The following is a 27,629-nucleotide window of genomic DNA, read 5'->3' on the forward strand; positions in this document are numbered from 1 at the left end:
CTAAGGAAAGAAATGTGATTGCTTCTAAAAATAAAGGGCTGTGGGTAAAACTAACTTTCAGATTCCTAAATTACTAAATATTTTTGAAAAGGTTACCTTACATTAACAAACATTGTCGTGTTTATCTTTAATGTCGATATTTTTGTTGCTGTTGACACCAGTAGTCATTGTTCATAAATAAACATTTACGTCCATTTTCCTAACCTTAGTTAGTGTCCCCGTTCCCGCAAAAAAACCCAGCAACCAGTCAATGTGAACAACTCTTATTTTATAGCATTTGTCTAAAACATCTTCAGAGAGCAGCAGATATGTTTAAAAATTATGTATCCTGGTACTGATTAAGCTTGGAGATTGTTTCTGGCTCAGGCAATGTGGATGGCCAAATCCCCAAGGATGCTGCCTCAAATTTCTAAGCTATGTACCTCCTTCCACGTGCTGCATCATCTTCAAGACCTTTTATTGTGGCCTCCATTTCTCTCCGCAAAGTTGAGGGAGAGCACTCCATCTGAAGCTGCTCACTGCTATTTTTTAGTCAACCAAATGGAGTTACTGTGGGTTGAGTAACAGCTGTGCAAAGCACTTCACTCAGGAGCTGCTAATGCTGTCTATGAAATCCTCATTCCCCCATCTCCACCATAACTTGAGAAGTAAGAGACTGGGGCTTGGAATAAAACCTTGTTGCTTCCCACGTGGCATACTATTAGAGAATTGGTTTAGCCTGTGATTCTTTTAAATCCTTGCCAGCATGTGGTTTCCTCACGTCTATATCTCATTATTGACCATGTTCCGGGGCTGCTGATCCCAAGGAGTCTGCACAGAATGTGAGAATTATGAGGCTCACCCACAGAAAGCATGAGGACATAAGAAAGTCAGTGTTGCAAGGACATTCATTTAAATATATGTTAAATAAGTGATTGATAAGATATATCGTGCAGGAATTGAGTGTGCAAATTAGATGTTTTTATTAGTCAGAAAGAAGGTGAGCACATTTTTTAACAATTCAATTTCAATTACATATTCTATATTCAATTACTGTGCATGGTGCATTACAGTAGTTAAAATATTCCAAACATACTCATTTCCTACTTGGAGGTGCTTATAAAAACCAGAATCTGCTTTGTGGACATTATGTCTGATAAGCTTCACAGAAGATGGAGTTTTTCAAAGGGTTTTGAAGGGAGAGAGTTGGAGAGAAGGTGTGTGTGTGTGGGGGGGGGGATAAAGGGCTATTAATGTGTTTGGCACATATTAATAGCAACTTATTATAACATTCATTTTCTGCTTTTTGGATGGTTCAAGACATGTAAATATAACAATCACACTTGGACACATCCTCAACTCGTGTAACTGTCATAGCTCCACTGAAGTCAATGGAGCGATCCTTATTTACACTAGCTGAGGATCTGGTCCACTGTGTATAATCCCTTGAATCCCAAAGTGCTTGATAAATAATGTGCCCAATCCAAACTGGCATTCTGACCTACTGTAATTTGCCTGTTCAGCACTTACCTACCCTCATGATGGGCATTCTAGGAAAACCTAAAGAGATAGATAAAATTCTGTATCATAGAATCATAGAATATCAGGGTTGGAAGGGACCTCAGGAGGTCATCTAGTCCAACCCCCTGTTCAAAAGCAGGATCCATACCCAATTAAATCATCCCAGCCAGGGCTTTGTCAAGCCTGACCTTAAAAACGTCTAAGGAAGGAGATTCCACCACCTCCCTAGGCAACGCATTCCAGTGTTTCACCACCCTCCTAGTGAAAAAGTTTTTCCTAATATCCAACCTGAACCTCCCCCACTGCAACTTGAGACCATTACTCCTTGTCCTGTCCTCTTCCACCACTGAGAATAGTCTAGAACCATCCTCTCTGGAACTACCTCTCAGGTAGTTGAAAGCAGCTATCAAATCCCCCCTCATTCTTCTCTTCTGCAGACTAAACAATCCCAGTTCCCTCAGCATCTCCTCATAACCCATGTGTTCCAGACCCCTAATCATTTTTGTTGCCCTTCGCTGGACTCTCTCCAATTTATCCACATCCTTCTTGTAGTGTGGGGCCCAAAACTGGACACAGTACTCCAGATGAGGCCTCACCAATGTCGAATAGAGGGGGATGATCACGTCCCTCGATCTGCTTGCTATGCCCCTACTTATACATCCCAAAATGCCATTGGCCTTCTTGGAAACAAGGGCACACTGCTGGCTCATATCCAGCTTCTCGTCCACTGTCACCCCTAGGTCCTTTTCTGCAGAACTGCTGCCTAGCCATTCGGTCCCTAGTCTGTAGCTGTGCATTGGGTTCTTCCGTCCTAAGTGCAGGACCCTGCACTTATCCTTATTGAACCTCATCAGATTTCTTTTGGCCCAATCCTCCAATTTGTCTAGGTCCCTCTGTATCCTATCCCTGCCCTCCAGTGTATCTACCACTCCTCCCAGTTTAGTATCATCCGCAAATTTGCTGAGAGTGCAATCCACACCATCCTCCAGATCATTTATGAAGATATTGAACAAAACCGGCCCCAGGACCGACCCCTGGGGCACTCCACTTGACACTGGCTGCCAACTAGACATGGAGCCATTGATCACTACCCGTTGAGCCCGACAATCTAGCCAACTTTCTACCCACCTTATGGTGCATTCATCCAGCCCATACTTCCTTAACTTACACAAATAACGCTAGAGACATCAAAAGACTTACTTGTGGAGTAACAGCTGGAGGATTGAGCATGCATAGAAATACAGCCTCAGCATCACAAATAATTACCTCTTTTTACTTAAAGGCAGGGGTGCTGGAACAGTTTGTATAGTGGAGGTGCTGAAAGCCATTGAACAAAACTGTAAATCCTGTACATGATGGAAACCTCTTCAAGCCGGGGATGCTGCCGCACCCTAGTTCCAGCACCTGTGCTTAAAGGAAAGGATGTTGATCTTTGATGCATATGCTCTCTGTTCATTCATAAAAAAAGGGTCCTAAACATAATCTCAAACAGGGACAGCTGTCCAGATATTTGATATATGCACTTTAATTTGTTTTGTGTTTGGTTTTAAAGTTGAGATCACACATTTGCAATTCATTATAGCAGCAACTTTTCAATTAGGGATTATTTCAGGACTAAAGTCAAAAAAATTGAAGCAGTATTATGCAAATGGGTTATTTTAAACAGTAAATAGAGAATTAAAATAAGAGCGAATCCTAAGAAGGTCACTTAGCCTCACCTTCTGTATTTGATGAGAATGTGTTTAGTCAGGCAATAGCTTCTTTTATCTAAAGAGAGGATGAAGTTACCCTTTTACTTTGTAAAAACTAATTAAAACTATCTTAACTTGCATGGATATACAGTAAATTAATTGTCATTAAGTAGGCATCTGAATGTCCTATCATTCATCATGCTAAAGAAAACCCCTTTCTTCTTTGTCAGAATTTTAGATTAGAAAAGAGAAACAAAACAATTAGCAGGAAGCCAATATTAAGATGCTTTTTTTTTTGAATGATCAGAATGCCCATGTTTGCATTATGATGATTTTAAAAGTCCTCTTTCCACCCTGCCCCATCTTGTTAAAAAGAATGAAAAAGAAGTTGATAATTTCCCTCATTATTTGTGACAAAATTCTGAGAAATAGCCGATTAGACCCACCGAAAGATCCCTGCTTACGTATTCTGTACAACAATGGGTCAGAAACAGAGAATGTTCTGAATTTACTATATGGAGAAGGTGACACAGAGACTGTATCTTACTCTGTGTGTGTGTGTGTGTGTGTGTGTGTGTGTGTACAGCAGTGAGCACAATGATCAAATCTGGAGCCTTTTGACTCTAGTGTAATACAAATAATAACTATATGCATTATGCAGAAGATGGACACAGAGCTTTATACAGGGTATGGGGAACACCCTGCCTTCTTCCTGCTTTATGGTGCTGGAGAGCCATTTTTATTGGAGTGGGGGACAGGATGCTTGGCTCTTGTGCAGGGGGTTGAAATGTCCTACATGCTCTGGAGCCTCGCTCTGTGGGAACTTTTTGGTGAACTCCCATTGAATTCAGTGAGAGCAGAGCTAGCTAGGTCTACACTGAGTGCTTTTGACAGTCCCACCCTGTAAGACTTTCTGAGGTGTGACCTTTTGACTGAATGTAGGCTGAGTTTCAAGAAAAGGTGGGACAAGTTTTGGCTAGTAGACCCATTCCTTCCCCTGTGTGTCATCAAGGGATTTATGGGTTTGGAAACCAAGACAAAATTCAGGATGTGTACTTCCAGAAAGTAAAACCAAACTTCTACTGATGTCTGTGAACCAAAACCACCAAGTTTCACACAGCTCTAGTTTATTTTCAAAAATTCAAACCTGTCATGTTCACAGCCTTCAAAGAAGACCAGTTCCTTTGGCAGTTTGAAGAAATGTGATTTAAAGGAATAAAATTATACGTCTGAAAATTATTCCCTAATAATTGATGCTAAAAACTTGAATTCAGAAATCGAATTCATGGACCAATTTGCAGCAAGGCATATTCCATTTTGGAAAGTAATGATTGAAATTGATTTCAGCTATTTTAGAAATGAGCTCCACCCTCAGAATAAGTCTTTACTTTTAACACTCACTCTGATTTTTGCCTACACATCCCTGTCTCAAAGCTTCACTAGCTGATATTACAATTTCCTTTAGTATAATATCTACTCCACAAGGACTATATTCTTAAACAAGTCTGTCTTCTGCTCTGTAGAATGCCACAGCCTACCTTCTATTTTCACCACCCTCCAAAGTTGATGGTTTTTCAGTGCTTGCTCAGAAGGTGAATGGAGTTTTTAGTGAATCACTGGCTCTGCATTTTTGGTCTCCAGGAATCTTACAAAAAATGGAATGTGATGCTTCATTGGAAGAATACTATGAACAGATAAACATCTCAAATTAATAAACGCTGAAGTGTTTGTGTTTAAAATATATGCCAGAGCAAAGTTGCAAAGTTTATTTTAGCAGACAGAGATGATTATAAATTATGATCTATTTCTTTTTATAGTAATATACGAACTCAGAATATTGTTATACTAAACATTTTGCAACATAATGAATGATCATTTCATATTTAAAACCTTTTAGGAATGTAAAACCTAATTCAATGGTGAATGCAAGAAAAACGGTCATTTAATTGGATTTTCCATTTTGAAAGTCACTGTCTCACTTGAAGCCAGTTCTACTCTTCCATTACCAAGTACTGTGGTGCTCTGATTTGGCTGTAACCATCATCTCATGTGACACAGGAATTCTCTGTTTACATATAGAACTGTTACCCCTTAGGAAACTGGCCAAGTCCCAGGTAGATGCAAGTTGGGGTCTGACTGATTTCTAGATCCAGGTGAGACGACTATGTTCCAAGGAGAAAAGAAAATCTGTGGCTTCTGAATGATAAGGCTGAGTCAAGGCTCCCTGTTATAAATCCACTCTGCTCTGCTCTGCTCTGCTCACTCTGCTCTGCCATACCACATCTTTGTCTCTGGCCAGAACACTTATGTGCCTACGACAGAGCCAGGGGACAGGGATGAGCTGGCGCAGAGCGGCTCTGTGCTGAAGAGAAGACTGGCTGCTGATAGCAGTTGGGTGGGACGAGGGAGGTTTAATGAGCATTTGAGGGAAAGAGTCTTTTCAAACCACCATAGTGTGACTTAAGAATGGGTTGGCTCATTTTAGAGAGGGAAGGGAGAAGGAGGGAGTCATGCATTTGTTGAACATCTGTGGGGCACCAGGATGAGGATAATCATACTTGGTAGCTCTGTGCAGTTTGTTAAGGATGAGTATGCTTCTCTTCAGACTCCTAGGGGTAGTACAGACATGGGTGATACTTATTTGGTACAAGTGTTCTCTCCTGGGAAATGTGGTATAGAACTGCCAAAAGAGGTTCTAATGCTGAAATGAGACAATGCTCTGATCAGCAAAGAGGCAAAGTGCAACTATGTTTGTAGATCATTTATCAGGCTGTCTAAGCTTTCACTGCAGATGAGAAATGTAATCTAGCAGGGTTCATGTTATAGTATTTTTAATGATCGCTTCATTTTCCAACAAAATCATTGGAATACATCTCTCATTTGCAGCGGAAAACATAACTAGCTGATATTTGATTTATAAACATAGTTGTGGTTTGCCTTTTTCCCAGTCAGCGCATTGTCTCATTTCAGAATCAGAAACAGTCAGTCTGTGTCTGGCAAGTCTCTAACAAATTCCCCAGGACACTTACATCAAATAAATGGCAGTCACCTCTATCTATACACATTCAGATCTGGAATTCTGATCAGTCACAATAAATATTTTTAAACTTAAGTCCTAAAAATCAAGTTTAAAATCTTTCCTAAATTATCATTGGTAACATCCTTATGCAGAGGTCAGGCTTCTCATGTTAAAAACAGAACTGTAACATGTAACAATGTCATGCTTATCCAAAGAAAGTGATCTATGCTTCCCTCATCATGAGCATGTCCAGTGTCTTGTGACCAATCCCATTCCTATCAATCTGAGGAAAATAAATGATTGGTGCTTTTATCCATGTGACTACAAGGGAGGGGGGGAGGGATCAGCTGGTGTAGAACATAGCAAGGATTATAAATAATGACAATAACAATGCTGTGAATAACATACCATTTAGCTGTTCAGTTGTGGTCTAGTGGATTGTGCAAAGAGTCCTGTTTGCCCCACTCATTTGATGTTTCACTGTGGACGACTGAACTTCAGTTATCCACTTGGTCAAATGGAGATAATAATAACAACTCACTTTTAAAGTGCTTTGAGCTAGCTCCTTAGCTAATGCAAATTGGCATAACTCCATTGATTTCAGTGTAGCGGTACCAATTTATATCAGCTGAGAATCTGGCCCATATGAGAGGTATAGATGAAAACTACTAAATAAATGCAAAATATTAATATGTAGTTATTCTTTTACTATCACGTGGATCTTGTATATCCTTAGTAAATGCATAGCAACTTCTTATAGCCACTAATCAATGTTTGTACTTTCATGGAGATAAAACATATCAGGCTTTAGAAGTATCAAGGCACTGCACTTCATAAAGTAGCAGATGTACACACAGTACAATAGCATGCTCATAAAAAGAGAGATAAAACAGATTAAGTAAAATAGCTTGAAGTAGCTCGAGGAAAAAAATAAAATCTTCAAGTTTAAGTTTTAAATGATAATTCAGCAGCATGAATATCCAGTGAGAGACTGGAGGAATAAAGATGTGGGAAAAAACCCTGAACCCTGATCCCAAAGGCAACCCTTATTGGCAGTCTTAGTAGAGGTCAAAGAGTGTTCCAAATTAAGCACAGTTTATGAGGGGGAGTATAAGCAGAGATCAGATCACAGAATGATATCAACCGTAAAACAATGGCTTTAATTACAAGATTTTGAATGTTGGCTGAACACACTCAAAAAGGGGCAACCAATACAGATGTCTAAGGAAAAGAGTCAAGCGAGGAAATTGCAAGCAATGAAAATTAAGACAAGTCCTGTGATTCTGTGCCACTTGCGTGTCCGATAGAGTAGCGGTAGGAAGATTAGTTGGAAAACCTAGGAAGAGTTGAGACAGGAAAGAACCACGGCATGCACCATAGTTTTAGCTGCAAAATTTGTTAAGTAATCGTGAATTCTGGAGATGTTTAGTAAGTGGAACCGAGAATTGAAATAATGTGTGAAGAAAACAACACATCATAGTCAAAGAATAAGTCTGGATTGCAAGCATAGAAATGGGTGAAATACAAAGTCAGCTTACCTCAAAATAAAAACTGCAGTAGGAGAAAAGCAAAGTGAGAGAGCCTAAAATGAAAATGTCAGTCTTACTATATTTAACAATAAAATTAGCAAGCTTTTATTTGGACGTATCCATGAAATGTGTAAACAAAGAACATCAGGAAATTTGGGAAAAGAGCAGATCTCTACATCAGCTGTCTATAAACACTAACGAAGGCCCTAAATCAGCTATGTATTTGAATATTTGCTTAACTTTAAGCACATGGATAGTCCTGCTGGAGTCAATGGACTACTCACGTACTTAAAGTTACACACATGCTTAAGTACCTTGCTGAATTGAGGTTTAGAGCACCAAGTAGTGGGAAGTATAAAGAAAAGATCACAGAAACCTGTAACCTACTCTTTAATTGTTGAGAAGTTACACAGAGCTGCAAGCCATCCAGTTAGAAAAATAGGAATTGAACCAAGAGTTTGTGGCCCTGGACATCAAAATTACATGGCATGCTCCAATATTACCAGTTTATTTGACTGAAATAAGAAGTGCAGGTGGTATTATTTTTAATACAAATAATTGGCTCTAGAACTTTGCTTACAGTGAAATCGAGGATTACATAAATCAATATTAGGATGAAGTTGAAAGTGATATATCTCCCATTAGCACGATAGAATTGTGATTACAGGTCAGGAGGAGTACCGGCCCAATAGTGGAAGTTTTCAAAGCCGCACAGAGAATTTAGCCATACATGTTCTGTTCATTTTAATGGAAGATGTGGGATCGAATCCCCTGCACTGCTCTGAAAAGCTTAAACTATAGTTTTGAAAAAATGGATTCATCCACCCCCACAAATCTTCTTAGTTACTTGAAAAAATTGAAATAAAAGCCTAATGCTGTGACTGTCGAATTGATGACTTCTGTTGATAGAGCATTTTGTTTTATGGCATTATTTTATTCATCTGTTTTATTTTTGCAGCTAGCATTGGCCAGGAGGAATTATGATCAGCAAAGGGAAAGCTGCATCTTAATCTTTATTTTGTATTTTAGAAGTTTATTTTTGGCTCTTTGCATTGAAGTAGCAGGGGTTTCAGGGAGCGCCTGATGTGAGCCACTGTCTCATCGCTTGGGCTTGAATTAATGATGTGAATGTCTAAGCAGCCATCAGATTCATAAATCACCAGAAATGAGAGGGATAACATATAAAAGTCTTTCCCTTTTGTTTAGCAATTTATCATTTTGCTTGCACATTAATAAACAGAGCTCCCCTGAGGTAAGCCATAGGAAGATAAATTTTTCTTCCTAATTTTCCTCAATTGTAGCCAGTAGATCACAAGTGGAAAGAATGGGCTTGTCACAGCATGTTGTGACTCTTTATACCCATCGCCAGGAGTCATAAATAAATGGGGTAGCGTACTTTGGTAGATAATTATTTTTGTTTACATAACAGGTGCCAGGTTTCCGAGTCCAAGGCTGTCAACTAGACCAAGCCGAAAGCGTACGCTGTCCATATCGCCCCTGTCTGATCATAGCTTTGACCTTCAGACCATGATACGGACATCTCCAAACTCCTTGGTCACAATTCTCAATAATTCTCGTAGCAGTTCTTCAGCTAGTGGTTCCTATGGCCACTTATCTGCAAGTGCAATAAGGTAAAAACTCTGCAAAGTATTGATTAATTTTTTGTTACAGCATTTTGTGTGTATAATGCTGTATTATCGATCTTACACCATAAATCTGCATGGATGCAGATATACACACGTGTGTTTCTCTTTATATGTATATATATTTCTGTGTGTCTGTACCATCTGTCTTTTTGACTGGAGCAAAATTTATAGCGCCAAGTATTTCTTGCTTGGAAAAGTAACTAATAGAGAACTTTGAGCCATTTTATTATCCACTAGAGGTAACTTTCAATATAAAGGGCAAAAATGGTGTATAAATACACACACACACACACACAGGTTAATATTCAGATATAAAGACATAGGATGGGATTGGCACTTGTGCAACTAAGTCATTTAAATGATTTTGAAAATCCTGCCCATAAACACAACAGACAGCAAAGTGTCCCAGTGGTACTGTGTTCAAAAATGTGAAGCTCAAGTGCTTTCTGATACTATCATTAAACCCTCTAGATCAGGGGTGGCCAACCTGAGCCTGAGAAGGAGCCAGAATTTACCAATGTACATTACCAAAGAGCCACAGTAATACATCAGCAGCCCCCCATCAGCTCCCCCACCCTGCTCCCAGCGCCTCCCACTCTCCCTGCCGATCAGTGCCTCTCCCTCCCTCCCCGCACCTCCTGATCAGCTGTTCCGTGGCGTGCAGGAGGCTCTGGGGGGGGAGGGGGAGGAGCGAGGGCACGGCAGGCTCAGCGGAGGGGATGGGAAGGGGTGGAGTAGGGGCATGGCCTGTGGCAGAGCCAGGGATTGACCAGTGAGCACCCCCCAGCACATTAGAAAGTTGGCACCTGTAGCTCCAGCCCCAGAGTCGGTGCCAATATAAGGAGCCGCATATTAACTTCTGAAGAGCCGCATGTGGCTCCGGAGCCACAGGTTGGCCACCCCCTGCTCTAGATAGTTGTCTAATAGCTTTCCTACTGTGTGTATTTAAAAGTAAGGCTCTCTAAGGCTAGATAACTTGCATCTTCCTTTTCACCTAAGAAATATTTCTTATGGTTAGTAGCCCGTTTTCAGATAAAAGGACACCATACCTTAAAATAAGGTAAGCAGCTCCCAACACACATGCAAGAGTATGGCAGACAATGTCTCTATCCAGGCATGACAAGGAACCTCCGTTCTATTCCCTGGGACATTTTCCTTCACTATTTGCCCATGGGACAAAGTAGAGGAGCTATTCACTATAGAACTTGTGAATTCCACTTTGCTGCTTCATTTGCACATGCAACAAATCAGCAAGAGAAGAATGGTGGAACCATGGGATTGAGAGAAGAAGAGTAGAGTGGAGACGTGGAGAGAATTTGCAGGGGAGGATGAAGGGGGAAAGGAAGCAAACGGGACAGAAGGAGAAAAACAAGAGAGGAAAAGCGGAACAAAATAAAAGGAGATCAAGGAACTAAAAAAAGGTGTCAGTAATGAGGGGGGAAGGCAGAACAAAGAAGAAACAAATGCAGAGACCTTAAAGTGTTTGTGACATTACTACATTTTAACTGAAAAAGTTCCTGCAGCATTCCAAAAAAATCTCAAAAGTCTCAGAAAATACTGATTTTGCATTTATGGCACTCGAACAAAGACTTGTTCTGATTCCTTGCTTAAAAGCAGCCTCCACCTTCAATTTGCAGCTGGAGAAAAGAGCAAGTCCCCATAGCAATTTCTTGCGAGTTAAAAGGTCAGTTTTTGGCAACGTGCAAACCTGCTTTTCCAACAAGAAAGACACACTTAAAACTTCAAAAACTGGCAATGGGGCTTTACGTTGCTGGAGAAGATGGGGAGTGCAAGTGGTGTTTAGAAAACATGGCTCTGGCAGACATTTAAAGTGACACTATTGTAAATACTTAGTATAAGCAAAAGTGCTGTTGTTTTTAACACCTCTTTTTAAATAGTCATATTTCAAAGCTCTTCTGTACTTGAATAGCTATATAGTGTTTTACAGGTATGATGTCATAATTCTGAAATACAGCTCTGCAATCCATCTAAGCATAGTTCCAATTTCCAAGTACTGTAGCTGTGAAATATGACTTTTATCAGTAGCTGGCAGTGATTTTTGGCCACATCTGTTAAATATATGTACTGTAGAGGCATACTATTCCCACTGTTAGGAGGGAATGACACTTCCAGTATGAACCAGAAGGTGGGACTGGACAACAGGGAATGAATCACCCAGTAACTTCTCTGTAATGTTCATTCCCTCTGAAGCACCTGGCATTGGCCATTGTCAGAAGACAGGATTTTGGGCTAGATGGCCCATTGGTCTGACCCAGTGAGGCCATTCTTAGGTTCTTATGAACCTCCTTCTTCACTGCATATAACTTTGGGGAAGAAATTCTATGGAGAAACTTGGCATAGTTAGTCTCTTCCTTGGGGTAAACTTCTCCGCAAGTTTGAAAATATTTGGTCAAGCTGTTTTTGACATATAGGATCGCAAACACAAGAGGCACTCGCACAAATGCTTATTCATATGAGTAGTTTTTTTCAAGGCAGCTGAGGAATTTGAATAAGTGCTGATCAAAAACTGAGTAAAGTCCTAAGGATTAGGCCCAATAGGTCTATTCATGTGAGTTAGCATTACTGAAGAGAATAATGTTTGCAAGATTGAGCCTATGCACTTTTAAGGTTTTCAGAATGTTGTATTCATATTTTCTCAGCATGTGTAATGGAAAATTTTGCACCATTTAATCATTCTTTCTTTTTTGATAAGACTATAAATGTTCAATGTCAGAAGTGGAAAACATATTGTTACAGCCTTTCCACTGGAATCGAGGAAGAAGAGAGGGAACAGATCTTGAGATCCTTTAAAGGGTTACCCAGCACATTTCAAGAACTTTTTCTGACATTGCATCTTAACTGTGTGTTTAGCACTTTCAAAACCATGTTTTAAACAATAGATAACACCCCTTACCTTTTCCCATGTGAATGTGTCTACAAAATTGTTAAACCTAAATACATAGTGTGACAGGGTCGGCCAGATGGCTACAGGAGAGTAATAGAAGGCAGATATATTAGCCCCAGGCTAAGTAGGTCCCTTTTCCCTGGGTAAGGTAACAGGGAAGGTTCCAAAACAATCAGGAACCTTCTGGAGACAATTAAGACAGGCTGATTAGACCACCTGCAGCCAATCAAGAAGCTGCTAGAATCAATTAAGGCAGGCTAATCAGGGCACCTGGGTTTTAAAAAGGAGCTCATTTCAGTTTGTGGTGTGCGTGTGAGGAGCTGGGAGCAAGCAGCAGTAGGAGTTGAGAGTGAGAATGCGGACTGTTGGAGGACTGAGGAGTACAAGCATTATCAGACACCAGGAGGAAGGTCCTATGATGAGGCTAAAGAAGGTGTTGGGAGGAGGCCATGGGGAAGTAGCCCAGGGAGTTGTAGCTGTCACACAGCTGTTCCAGGAGGCACTCTAGACAGCTGCATTCCACAGGGCCCTGGGCTGGAACGCGGAGTAGAGGGCGGGCCCGGGTTCCCCCCAAATCCTCCCCAACTCCTGGTCAGACACAGGAGGAGTTGACCTGGACTGTGAATTCAGAAAAACAGCCAAGCTGAGGGCTGCCGTGAAGCTCCAAGGCAAGCAAATCCGCCAATAAGCGCAAGACCCACCAAGGTAGAGCAGGAACTTTGTCACAATAGCAACATGTGTCCAATTTGTGTTGAATAGATTATCTGTAGTCACAGTGTGTTGTATTAAGTACATTTCGTAGTTCAGGATTGCAGTAGTTCAGGAGTCCTGTAGTTGTAGTTCAGAGTTGCAATAAGGGTTTTGTAGTTCAGGGTTGAAGACACGTTATCATTATAAGCAAAGGTGGTGGTGCCACCTTTAGTGACGGTTGGCCAAAGGTTCTCATGATAAGACCCTGTTGTCAGTTGCTTATAACTTTGCCAAACTTTTCATGCTGGTTGTCTGCATCAGGCTACATTTTTCTGAAAAAGTGTCAGCAAAAATCCAGCCATTTCCTAGAGCTGAGCAGGTCTAGCACCTCCATGCTTTAGAACAAGTACTTGAAATTTGCCTGGGTGGTTGCCCCCATGCCAGGGATGTGCCTTTTGCTGTTCCTGAGACAATCTGACCAAATTTAGCCAAGTTATAAGCCCTTTAAAACTCTCAGTCCATATATGCTCAGTGGAGACTTGTTCGAGTTTAGCTGCTTAATTCTGCAGAGGTTCCATCTGTATTGAGTATGATGCAGCCTAGGGACATAGAGGTTTATCAGGTATTTCCCCTGTAAATGCTTCTGTGGACTGCTGTGGTGCTGGGCATCACTTGTAGCAAGAACCTTGTCTCTCCATTGCTCTCAGTATTCACTCTGCAGGTTCCCAGGCATCTTGGAGAAGGAAGAAGCCTGACTTGAATGCAAGAGGACAAGAGCCAGACTTGGAGGTGGGGGGCAGTGTTGAAGGGAGCACATTGGGACAAAAAAGTAGTTTGCGCTTTAAAATACCTAAGAAATTACATTTAAAAAATCAACATTAATAGAACATTAAGGTTGCAAAATAAAACACTCAAAATTAGCAAATGCCAGAATTAAGCCTCCCTTTGTGTTTACGATACAAGTCTTTAATTACAGGATCACATGCTGTTTTTTCCACAGGACCCCTGCCTCATTCAGTGCACAGGATAGACCTATTCAGAGGATGAGTCAGGGTTGTGAAGTGAAGGAGACTGTTGTCTGAACGGCCCCTGCCTGATTTGTTACAGAAGCTGGAAGGTGTGCAGTGAATGAGGCAAGGGACTGCAGGAATAGAAATGATGGCTTCATGGTTAAGGCAGTTTAATTCTGCTCTGGATAGTTGGATTCTATCTGTGTCTATGCCACAGAGCTCCTGTGTGATGCTGGGCAGCTCACTTAAAGCAGACTTTTCACAGGTGGCCGTTAACTGTGTGGTCCTCATTTTCTGGGTGCCTGACTTGAGACCCTGGGGCCTGGTTTCCAGAAGTGCTGAGCGACTGTCAGCTTCAGCAGAACTCAGTGGGAGCTGTGCTTCAAACATAGAAACTGCTTGATAATGCTAAGTACTCTGAAATATCAGGCACAAGTGTTTGAAATTGGGCACACAAAATCAGTGGACAGTTTTGACCTTAATCTCTCTGCCTCCATTTTACACATATGAAAGGAAGATAATATCACCCCCTCATCTCATGGGGTTGGGGGGTGGGGAGGTTGTGAACATAATTTAATTGTGCTCGACACTGCTCAAACATTTAAAAGTACACATGCTGCCCTGAAGCGCTTACATTGTGGGTTACAACACGTAGATGAAACAAACTGGGGGGGAAAGGGGAATGGGAGGTTGGGGATGAAATAACAGTGAAACAAGCCTCATCTTTTTGGTCTGTGTTTGTGCAGTGCCTAGCCCAGTGAAGTCCGTATTATGGGGATACTAGATGCTACTGCAATATGAAAAAGAAATAATATTTTAGCACAATAAGCATAGGTTATGGCTTGGCTTGTCATTGTCAGCTGGCAATGAAATAATCTGTCCTGTCTACTAGCTGCAAATTTGAAAGAAGATGTTACTATTGCTATTGTTGACAGCTAATGGAGATTCTCCGTTAGCTCACTAGCTAGAACTGCTACTTTGTAAATTTGAAAACACCTGTTTTACATTGCAGCTGGGAAGAAGTATGCATTCTGCATTTGGCACAAAGGAGCCAAATGAAACAACATCCAATTAGGGTAATCCTTTATTTGGCATTTACTCATTTGGTTACCTTCCTCAGTCGTGCAATGTAGTACCCCTACTATATATAAATAGTTTGTCGGGATGCACTTATATGTAATATCTACTACTTGAACAATGATTAGATGTTGAACTGCTGTAACACTTCTTGCTGAGAGGCAGTGTGTCCTAGTAGGACGGGCTTGGAGGTGGTAGTCACTTCCCATGGCATTAATGTCGCCAACTCTACTCTTTTGCAAAAGGTTATGGGGTATTTAATAAACCTAAGAGGTTAGAACATTGCTTTTTTGGCATCCAGAAATCACTGTTAGCACAGAGCCCATAGCATCCTTAAGGGTCATCAAATAAAATTCATAGGCAGTTTAGGCCTGTTTAACTCATTGCCAAGGGATGTTGTGAAGGCCAAAAGTTAAAAAAAGAATTAGATAAGTTCATGGAGGATAGGTCCATCAGTGGTTATTAGTCAAGATGGTCAGGTATGCAACGCCATATTCTGGGTGACGCTAAACCTCTGCTAGAAGCTAGGTCTGTGTTCCAGAGGATGGATCACTCAAAAAATTGCCCTGTTGTGTTCACTCCCTCTGAAGCATCTGGTACCGGCCACTGTCAGAAGAAAGGATACTGGGCTAGAGGGACCATTGGTCTGATCAAGTATGGCCATTCTTGTGGTACCATTTTTGCCAAGTCATTCTTCAGCATCTGGGCCAAACCCTGCTCTCAGTTGCACTTGCTTCAATCAGGAGTAGCTCCACTGACTATGATGGAGTTACTCTGAATCTAGCAAGTTTAACTGAGGGCAGAATTTGGCCACATAACCCACCTTAAAATTGATTTTTGTGTTTGTTCAGGAGTCCTCTGGGATCTTTTCCAAGGATTGCAAAGAGCTGAGAAAACACAGCAGCTCTTTTTTCCCAGGATCTGCTCCTCTGCCTCTCAGTTGTATATGTGATTGGAGCAGAAAAGTGAAATTAACAAGATCTGGTTAATTATAGCCAGAGTTTGCATGATCTGGTTAATATCACTTTGCTGCTAGGCTGAAGTGAAGCTGAACATCCTTGGAGAAGATTTAAGTAGTGGGGGAAAGGCAAGCTGAACTGTAGCATAAGTTTGAGTAGTAGGAGAAGGGGTTGGGGGGAGGAGGGAGCATGAGCTTTAGCAGTGGAGGGTAGGGCTTGTGCTTCTACAAGGCGCAACTGAATAGATTCCGAATAATTTTCCCTTTGCATTTAAGCTCCTTGTGTAAAGTACTAGAAGAGGGAAACTGACTAGAATTATATATGTGTGTGTATATATATAGAGAGAGAGAGAAACAACTGCTATAGGAAATTGATTAAACTCATAGGATCACATATTAGTTTTCCTTCGGCCGGCACATGGGGAAAGACCTGGATGCTGAAGATCAGTTTCCCTCTACACACATAAAGAGGGGCACAAATCAACTGGAAAGGGGAGACCAAGAGAGAGATGATGCAAATGAGAGTAAAGTGGACTGAAAGTGACGCCATCTCAGAAGATAATCTGTCCTCAGTGAAGTTCCCAAATCCCTCACAGTTACAGGTGGGTGAACATCATGAAGCATGAGATATTATATCCCTTTTAAAATTATTTTAGCATTAAATATTATAACACTGGATATTCATGTTATCCACATAAACATCCAATCTCTCTTTGAATCCTATTAAGTTCTTGGCCTCAACATCATCCTGCAGTGGTGAGATCCACAGGCTATTTATGTAGTGAGTGAAAAAAGTGTTTCCTCCTGTCAGTTTTCAGCCTTAAAATTTTACTGAATATCTCTTTGCTCCTGTGTTATGAGACACCGAGAACAGAGGTTCCCAGTCTACCTTCTCTATGTAATTATTTTATATACTTTTATCTCACTTCCCCTTATTTGTCTCTTTTCTAAAGTAAAGATTATTTTCAATCTCTTTTATGAGAGTTTTCCCAGGCCCTTGATCGCTCTTGGTGGATTTCTCTGAAACCCCTGTGGTTCTACAATATCCGTTTGGAAATGGGGTGACCAGTACTTCACACACAATTCCAGAGAAGGCCCTACTATTGATGGCATTATAATATTATCTATATTCTACGTCTCATTCTTTGTGCATCATCACACCTGACAAAAATACGGTGCTGACTGGAGCTGGTAAAAGGCAGGACAGAATTCTAGAATATGTTTGGAAATGAGCAGACGGAACACAGTATGTTTGGGGATACTTTACAGGAACCACTTAACGCAGGAGGTTGCACAGACCTTACTGTTTGCATAGGTAGAAAGACACACTCACACACCACGGAAGAGACTTTGTTTACTCGACAAGCTTTAAAGGTGTTTTGCCATATTATTATTCATCTTTATTTTTAGATCTTTACAAGTCAGACATAAAAACTCACTTTGGGCTGAATTTTTTCACACAGTGTAAGGCCTCTGGCTAGTAGTGTGTAATTGTAAATAAAAGGTTTAGTTTAAATCAGTATAGTCATTTTCAAGATCTAGAAGCTTAGAAAAGAAACAGATGTCTCATAGGTCCATGTGTATTTTTGTGCTATTTTAAATAAGACCATAACAGCCACTTGTAGTATTCATTTATGGATTTAAACTCCCTCAATATGCAGAGAAATACTTTGTGGACAGTGGGTCCATTTCGACATTCACTTTCACCCAAGCAACTCCATTAAGCCAACTTCAGACCGGAGACAATTCCAGTGAAAAACACCCTGTTGGGAGTACGTGTACATTACACACTTAAACATGAGGGGCCTTCTTCTCCACTGCTTTGTACCATGTAACCTGAGCAAAGTGGGTGTAAAGCACTACCTGATCAGTCTGGCTGCATTTTATACCCCCTTAGCACAATTATAAATGGCAGTGGAGAATTACAATAGGAACAGAAATCAAATCTTAATGTAATGTTGGAAGTTGAGTCTAATCCTAAGGAGTCTAATCCTAAAGTGGATTTCTATCTGTAGTCTCTTCTTATGAAATCTATATTTTACAGAATAATAAGATTCAGTTAGATTCTTTTGGGGATTATCCATGTTTTGAGTGGAAGGTGGTAGATGTTTTACACACACACAAACAACATGGTCTCTGCCTCTAAATCAAGCAGCATACTAAGGGTGGGAAAGAAGGATATAAAGTGAGTGTGTTTGTGCACGCATGTGTGTTCATACATACATATCAGATCCCTTTGTAGTTATAGTCTCTGCAGAGCAAATCACTTCAGATTGGCTAATTTGGCAAATGTTATTGGCAGAGTTATAGCCTTGAAACTAGGTAGTAGCGCATAATATAATGTTTTTCCAAGAAAAATATATAATAGTGTAGCTAAGGAATCTAATACAAAGCTTGTTTCATATTCAGAACACAAAATATGAGTGTTAAGGATAAATAACTATTAAAACATGTATTTAGTATCAAATAAGATTTCCTGTATATTTAATACACGTATGCCACCTGTTTTAGGACTAAAAACCTGCTTAGCCATGACTTTAGTTTAAAAGGTGTTTGCTATAAATGTCACTGAACTACAGGTAGAGAACTAAGACAAAATACTGGAAAAATTTTCTGGTGTCTTACAAAGCCTAGTTGCACTTTCTCTAGAATTCCTGGAACAAGAATACCGCATTAAGAGAAACAAATTATGAAGCGTCAGAGTATCCTCTTATGTAAATCAGTGTAGTTCCCTTGACCTCAGTGGAGCTATGTCAATGAGGATGTAGCTATACCACGATAGTCTCCATAGTGTAGACATACCTTTACATTCATCCTGAATGAAGGGCAACTATTATGCATACCAGATTCAACAACGTTTTACCCAACACCCAGCAGAACAATTTAATGGCTGATCATTTAATTTGGGCTAGAGACTTTGAAGAACGCATTGAAATCCTTAGGAGGTTTTGCTGAGAGAAAGAAACATCTGCGCTGAACTTTAAAAAGAAAATGAAAAAAAAACCTTATAAAAGTTGTCTGTATTAGACAACTGTTGAAGTTGAACGAAGATGGTTTAATTGTTGATTCAGATAAATAAAAGTCATAGTTGGATTGCCCAATCTAGAGAGATCTATGCGGATGAAAAACTATTTGGTAAGGTTAATTCCAAATCAGCCTGTGGTCAATAAACCCTAAAAGGAATTCCAGGGCATTCCCTGGCTTTAGGAAAAGAAGCATAAACAGGCATTTGAGAAGTTAAAAACATTGCTCACCAGTTTTAAATTATTATGATTTAGCTAAGCCATTTGTACAGCCTGTAGATGCATCTTCGGAATGACTAGGTCACTGATTCAGGAAAGCACTGAAGCACATGCTTAAGTCCATCCCTGTTCACAACAGCACTAAAGCATGTGCTTCAGAGCTGTCAGAGGGATGCTTTTCTGAACCATTGCCTCAGTTCATTCCTAAAACAGGAAGAGTATTCAGTTGCAATTGTATCAAGATCCCTTAACAATGTGTAAAAAGATGACACCCAGATTCAAAATGAAGGGGGAAATCTGGGCTCCACTGAAGTTAATGGCAAAGTTTCTGTTGACTCTAATGGAGCCAGGGTTTCACCCAAGATGCTGGCAGCTGTACTTTGTTGGGTCACTGAATCCTGCCTACCTCAGTTTCGTTGCCCTCGGGTCTTTATGCAACAGTAGAGGATAGTGTGACAAAATATGTAACTTTATCGGCTCCACACCCATCCAGGGTATAATATTGCCAATCATAATGCAATGCAATTTATTATTTTTTAAATCACTAAACTGCTGGATGGAAGATGTGCAGTACAAATTTAGGTATTCTACAGGAGTAGAACTTAGAGAAGCAGCCACCTTCCCCACAACTGACAAGCTCAGCAGAACATATATATGCACAGACTTATAGCTGTACTGCAAGCTTTTATGTAAATAAGTCCTGCTGAGATGGCTGACCTTGGAGGAGTCAACCAGCTGTCTGTTTTATGAAGGTTTTGGGTGTCCCCCATGATCTTTGTCAAATTGCGGTCCGACTATAAGTATATGTATCTGTCTATCTATATGTACATAAACAACATATATAAAAAAGCAAAGAATTTTCCTGACTTTGAGTCACAGCTGTTTTGTGGTGAAATCCACAGCTGTGTCTAGAAACTGGATAACCTTGTTAATAGGACAGCCACAAAGTAGCCACAAAGTTTGGTTTTGATTATAATGTCTGTTTTTCTTCTTCTTGAAGTCAGTTCCTTAAAACTTGATGTGCTCATGTAATTGTAATGTAGTTCATTGCCCTGTTTTACCTCCAGTGCAGGGTGTTTGAAACTTGGGGGGGGGGGGAAGAAAGAAAGAAAGAAAGAAGCACATAATATTGAAAAATAAATGTCACTGAGATTTTTTTGTCATTAGATTTGAAATATCATTGCAAGTTAAAGTAGAGTTACTACAGAGTTTTCTCACTCTTCCACCACCACCACCAACAAAGGACAATAGACAAAAGATAAACTACATAGTTTCCCCTTCATTTTACAGTACAGACATTCACCCTTTTCTTCTTTTCTTTTCTTTTCTTTTCTTTTCTTTTCTTTTCTTTTCTTTTCTTTTCTTTTCACTCTCTCACAGAATTTTAGAAAAATGATATTAAATACGAATTCTACAACCAAAATAGGAATAACACTGCATCAAATGTTACATATATTCTCTTCTTTACATGCACTGGGAAGAAAGAGATGTGTGCTTTATTCATATTTATGTGACTGCTATTTGTTATTGCCAAGATTTTTTCATTAACTAGTGATTTTTTGGTGGCCAGTGTTGATACCCAACTTGAGACACCTTAAAGGACCTTGATTTTGCAAAAGTGCTGAGCACCTGACCTCTGAAAATCTGGTCGATTCAAGGTGTCTCAAGTTGTACACCTAAAAATCAAGACATCCAAAATCACTTGTCACTTTTGAGTAGTTTTGGATTTCTAGCTCTCAGCAATAACTACTTTTAGGAGACTTTTTTACACCAGTACTTTTAGGTCTGCCACAATTGATAAATTTTAGAATTAAAAGTGATTAAATCTGTGAAAAGATTAAAATGCTCTGCAGATTTAAGTCATATTTTTTAACTTTTCCCTTGATGCATGCAAGTGTTGGCTGACCCAACCGCTCTGTAGGGTCTATAGCAACAGGAGCCTTCTTTGTTTACATGTGAGATTTTTATTTTATATTTTATTGTCTGTATAATCTGTGTTTAGCTACTTATTCAACTTTGGAGAACAGGTACCGTAGCTCTTTGGCTGTAGGTGTTTAACACTCTCAGAGCTGGAAAAACTGGCTCAGATTTAGCGATCCTTTTCATTTTCCAACCATCCTGTCCCTTTTTTCCTGTTTTAAACAGTCATAAAATAGCAACAACACATTTCTTATACACCAGGCAGCAGTGAGTCATTTTACATGGAATTATACCCAGTACCATTAGTAATGTTAGCATGGAGTAATCCAACATGCCCCATGCACAGGAATTTTAAAAACCATTTTAGAGCACGCTTATAAAAAATGTGTCCATCTTTTTCAATAGATTTTTCCTCAGTTAGCTTGTTGCACAGCATTCTGCTAAAAGACACCAATTGCCTGTGTGTGTATGTGTGTGTACAGTGTAATCCCATCACACATGGTCTATAACAGTGTTGGGCAACCTGCAGCCCATCCAGGTAATCCGCTGGTGGGCCGCGAGACAGTGTTTACATTGACCGTCCGTGGGCACAGCCTCCCAAAGCTCCCAGTGGCCGCCGCACGTCATAGTGGCCTGTGCTGCTTCCTGCCGGGAACGGCGAACCGCGGCCACTGGGAGCTGTAGGCAGCTGTGCCTACAAACTGTCAATGTAAACACTGTCTCGGGGCCCGCAAGCGAATTACCATGATGGGCCACAGGTTGCCCAGCACTGGTCTATAGGGAACCCAAAACACAGCGTGTATACTGTATGCAGGTAATCTGTGATATCAGCATTTGAACACACCAGTTTTGGCTGAATATTCAGGATCCACTAAAATACCTTCAGTTTCCAAGTACTCTAACCAGCTGTTAAAGGCATTCCCCATTTGATAGGGGGAATGGGTCAGTTAACATTTACTAAAACTTCATTGAGGCCTGTTGCATGAGCGGTATCCATACTTCTTCATCCCTATCAGATCAGATTCTATTCTTGCCTTGGTTTCTATTCTCAAGGTGACATTGGGTGCCTCGTCTCTTCCTGAATCATGATGCAATGAAGTACACAGTATCAACATAGATATAAAAGGTTAAGTCACAGCCTGAGTCATTGGGGACGAGAGGGACTCTGCCCCAGAGACAGCTCACAGAGCCATTCTATCTGAGACAGGCAGATTGTCTTAGAGGGCACTGGGAAAGTACATGCAACAGTGGCCTTGATTATATCTCTGAATGACTGTGAGCTCCTCTACATGCTGCCGTCAGTCTGCTGGCTGAAAGACTAAGCGATGGCCCCATCACTGCCAGTCTACAGTAGGGTGTACAGTGATATAGCTGGTATTAGGTCCTTAGGTAAGGGAGAACCTGGACCTGGGATTGTGGTTGTCCACTGAGCAGAGTGAGAGTTCTTTGCACTCTCTCCTCTCTTGCACAACCCCATAGGACCAGCCACAATCTTGCCCCGGAGTATATTCTTGAGATTTTTTTTTAGAAAAGTTCCCTGTTGCTCCTGACCTAGCTACACTAGGGTTATGCAGCTAGATGTGGTCAATATTTGTACAGTGCTTTGTACGTGCCATGTAAGTGCAAAGTACTGTTGTTATTACCTCAAGCAGGACTTTTAGTCAGTGCAGTGGTGCCCAAACTTTTCCTGTCCCGTCTCCTTCCCCCCCTCAACCAGTAATGGAATCTGTCCACACCAACCCTCCTCCATTACAGCACGGTTGGCTCAGCAGGGGAGCTTGGGCTGGGGGCTGAACTGGAGACGAGGGAGGAGGTGGGCCTAGAGGCAGAGCTTTCCTGGGGGTGGAGAGGGAATGAGGGCAGAGCTGGGCTGGAGCTGTGCTGGGGGCAGACCGTGGCTGGGTGGCACTCCTCCCATCCTCCGCTGAGGCTGGCCAGTGCCCTGCCGCATGGCCCCCTGAACATTCCTCTGCACCCCCTAGGGGGGCACACCCCAGTGGTTTGGGGACCACTACATTAGTGCCTTGTGGATTATTACCAACGGGAATACTTTAAAAACACACACAGTATATTACATGGTGTGGAATTACAACAGAGAGAGGACAAACCTTAGGAAAAATCACAGCAATCTTTAGGAGCTCAGACTAAGAGAAGACATGGCAGACACTAAGCAAGCAGGAAGAATAGGGGAGTGAAAGGGGAGGTGGAGGACAACTCTAGTAATTAAGTGATTTTCTTTTTAGTCAGGTGAGTGAAGGGCTTCTGCATCAACACATGCTACACACGGTCTTCAGTGAGAGAGTTCTTGAGAACAAAAGCACCATAATGAAAAAGTATGAGTTTGGTGTGAGGTCTTTCAACCATGCAAACATTTTGTCTTGGCCCCTGGTAGGGCCAGATGAGATGAACCAGATGATTTGTGGGAGTGTTGTTTTGAAAGGACAACAGGAAAAATCTCAGCAGCCTTGCCTTGCCTTGATCCCCCTGCAACAAGAGAAAGCAATGAGAGGCTGGATTACTGGATTTGTTAAACTTGCCACATGCTAATTAAGATTCAGGAAATCCATTCCAGATTCTCATTCAGTGTCAGCAGTTTTGTGTATCCCAATTCTTTTGGACTTCACCATTAACTGCATTGTTCAGCAGTCTGAGTGATTTCTCAAGGGCAGCAAAAGAGCTGCTACACTTTGTTCCCCAAGATCCCTCTCATCCTTTCTGCTTCCGTCCCACCCTTTTCTAAATCATAAAGAGCAGCCAAACCCTCCTGATGACAGCATCTTATGTAAAGGCGACCTTGAGTCCAGCCAGGTCATCTTGTCTAATAAGTGGTCTTCAGAAACAATTGGAGAGAATTGTTCTGAGGCACGAGTCTCAGCTAGTTAGGATGTCAACTTCATGGCTCTACAGAGGTTGCCATTTTTGAGTTGTTCCACTGAGATCTACTAGCTAATTGATACCCCTTCTTCCTATGCTGCCTCACTAACTACTTGGCCAAATTTGAGTGGTACTGTGACCCCATGCACTTGGGGGTGGGAGGAATGACCCCATGCAACACCACTTCCACAGATTTGGCCAGCCTGCCCACCCTCAGAGGGGCTGGGGCAAACCCAAGTGCCACGGCAACCCTGGAGGTGGTGATGCCCTGAGCGGGAAGCTGAGCCCAGCCAGCCCCGTGGGATAGAAGCCAGGAGAGAGTGAGTGGTGTCATGTTCTCTCATAAGCACCACCCCTTGATGTATCCCCACCCCACAGCCTGACAACACCACATCTCCCATACTTCCTGTGTGCCCCCTCCAGCTCCTCTCCGATTTACCCTTCCCCACAGCTGTGCAATTCCAGTTTTCTCACGCCAGCCGCACATCCCCAACCCCTTCTGTCCCCAACCACTTCCCCCAGCCCCCCACTTTACCCTCTGCCCCTCATGGGCTGTCTGTCTGGGCTGTTTGTTTTTGGGGCCTTCAGATTTCTGCCCCTTCCCCCAGAGTCCGCTGTCCTTATATCATTCCTCCAGTCTCACACTGAACCCCTACACCCTTTTGCCCTCTGGTTCCTTCCCAGAACTCCCAACTCCTTCCTCACCAAACCCCCAGCCTCCCCAATCCCCACACTTCACCTCCAGGCCTGCGGATTGCACCCCCTCCACCTCTTTCCCATGAGCTGTGGGTATGTGTGTGTGTGTGTTTTTGGGGGGGTCTTGGCTCAACACCCCTCCTCCCAGTTGCTGGTGGGGGGTCCCCAGTTGTTCATATATGGCTGGAGAGTCTGGAATCTTAGCTCTGATACCTCCACTCTCCTGCTGGACTCTTATGGGGGATCAAATATGTGAGTAGAAAACTTTAGTGTTTTATAGTCTTGTAGCTTATGTGAAACAGTTTAACATTTTGAGAATGAAATGTTATGAAGTTCTGAACAGTTGAATCGCCATGTTTGAGGTGTATAATTCAAATTTCAGGGAGAAATTCCACAATAAAAACCTGCACTGGGGCCCATCTTTGTGTTCTCCTGCCACTGGGTGGAATATGTGTTGTCAGGCAGCACATGAAAATCATGATATCTTATTCTCAGTTCTTGCAGTAAGGTACTGAATAAAAGGGAGAAAATACAGAGACAAGGATTCTTCCTCTTTCCAGCCTCACTCCCCTGCTGAGTTTTTTTTAGAGCTTCTTATGCTATTGCTACCTTCCAATATACACCACTTCCTATGAAGATGGGAAAAGAGTCTGTTTTGTCTGCCATGCTGCTAGTTGTCTGTCCAACTTGTAATCTAGCGCACAACTTTGAAATGCCAAGTATATTGCTGTGAAAGAGTTAAGTTAATAAGTCATGCCCTCTATTTGAAGAAAGTGGGGTGAATACAGAGGGCCTTATGGGACAACATGGTGGCCATTGTAAGTCATTTGCATTATTCATGCTGGATATTTTACAGTTGCATGGATGTAGGAATAAAGCCTTCTCTTTGATAACGTGTGTGTTACTCAAAGCAGTGCGAAGAAAGAGAACATCTCTGTAGGCTAGGGTTTATCATTTTCATTCATCTTACTGGTGGGTGGCAGCTAGGGCCATCTTTGAATTGTACTTGGGAGAAAAAAGCATATAACACATCTCCTGTTTCCTTTTTAAAGTGCCCATTTCCATCATGAGATCTACTGATGAAAAGCGCCACGTAAGAGCTAGGTGGTATTATTTTAAATATTATTATATTGGGGAGCACCAATATAAAATATAGCAGCACTGTCTGACTGCATGCAACAAACCGTTGGGAGTCCATTAGTTTAAAAAAAGAAAAGCAGTACTTGTGGCACCTTAGAGACTAACCAATTTATTTGAGCATAAGCTTTCGTGAGCTACACCGATGAAGTGAGCTGTAGCTCACGAAAGCTTATGCTCAAATAAATTGGTTAGTCTCTAAGGTGCCACAAGTACTCCTTTTCTTTTTGCGAATACAGACTAACACGGCTGTTACTCTGAAACCTGTCATTAGTTTAAAAGGCATCTTAAAGTTGGAAGTAAGATACAATGTTTGTGTTGTTTTCATGTATGTGAAATGGGGAGTGGAACGTGGTAATCGTTGGCTAAGAGAAGGTCCTTCTTAAGTGTGTGTGCCTCTCTTTGGCGGGATTAAGTCGAGAATATTACAAATGTTATTCGCTGAGCTCCAATAAGTATAAGTGAACAAGTTGCTCAGGAGCACTGAGTGCAAGAAGAGCTCACTAGTGGTGGTCTTGCAGTTTCTTTACTATCCCACAAAGATCCAGATCCAAAGGTCCGACCTTGACATTTCACTGTCAGCATCTCAAGGCACTGATATCACAACAGCCATACTGCCTCATCAAAGGAATCTCTGTTTGGATTGCAGGCTGTCCAAAAGAACTGATTGTAAGAGATCTTTTATGCACCATTCCTTTTAGGGCTAAATTTCACTCTAGGTCGGAGATGACCGTGTGTCAAAGGCAGTAACATATAAGTTTTTAAGAACAGATTTTAGCCATTAATATCTTGTGGATTAAAACTAATATCACTTTTTTTTAGTATGTAGGACCTAACGTATAGTGGCCAAAGTTTTCAAACCCGAGTGCCTAAAGTTAGGTTCCTAAATTTATATTTGAACACCTAAGTGGCTGGATTTTCAAATGTGCTGACCATCTGCAGCTCCCATTGAAGTTAATTTTTATTTGAACTGGTGCAGGTGAGAAGAGGATCAAGCCATTTGTGTCCCTACATGTTAAGTAAATATTATAATTTATTCCCAGAACACACCAGGAATAAAATACCAAGCACTTAATTCACATTATTTGAGTATTGTATTTGTTGACCCAGAAGAACTGGGTAGCATCCTTGGGACTGTACCACCTAGATTTTGGACTACGTGTGACTTTGGACCTCCACCTGATTAATCTGTAGTATCTATAGAAACATAAATGCTTAGTAGAGCTACACGACTGCTGTTTCAGACTGGTGTGTGACGTTGTAATTGTATGTTATTTTTAATGAACAGAACAGTGTAGTTACACTTAGTAATGTGTTCACTAAAAGGGAAAAGGGGTGTTAAATCATTGTGTTCTTTGATGAATGGCTTGTACACTGAAGAATAAATTGAACAAACTGGCATAGAGCTCAGTGAACATGAAATCAGCTATTAGAAGAAAGCTTGTGAACAAATTCTGAGCCTGATATGCATCTTTTGATTAATGTCCTATCAATCATCCATAGTGGCTACCTTAGCTAAGTCGTGCTGTAATCATTCATGGTTGCTTACAGGAACACTGGCAGGGACTGTAGGGCTGCAATAACTGAATATTATTACTGATTTCTCCCTAACTCTTGCTGTGAACAATTACTGTTTTCACTACATTTCTGCCTCCCTTTATTAAAAGAATACAATGCAAAATGAAAAGAGAGTTCCTCAAAGACTGGTAAAATTCTCCCAGGGTATTCTTAATGA

General features: G+C 41.3%; 1 protein-coding gene across 1 annotated transcript in view; it reads left to right on the forward strand.

The window, feature by feature from the left end:
- Nucleotides 1–27,629, forward strand: part of GLI3 (GLI family zinc finger 3) — a 243,747-nt gene that overhangs the window by 165,067 nt on the left and 51,051 nt on the right. The window contains exon 7 of the mRNA XM_073332835.1: nt 9,169–9,370. Coding sequence (XP_073188936.1) covers nt 9,169–9,370 — 202 coding nt within the window. The remainder of the gene's footprint in view (nt 1–9,168; nt 9,371–27,629) is intronic.

The sequence above is a fragment of the Lepidochelys kempii genome, chromosome 2 (assembly GCF_965140265.1).
Source record: "Lepidochelys kempii isolate rLepKem1 chromosome 2, rLepKem1.hap2, whole genome shotgun sequence".
Lineage (NCBI taxonomy): Eukaryota > Metazoa > Chordata > Testudines > Cheloniidae > Lepidochelys > Lepidochelys kempii.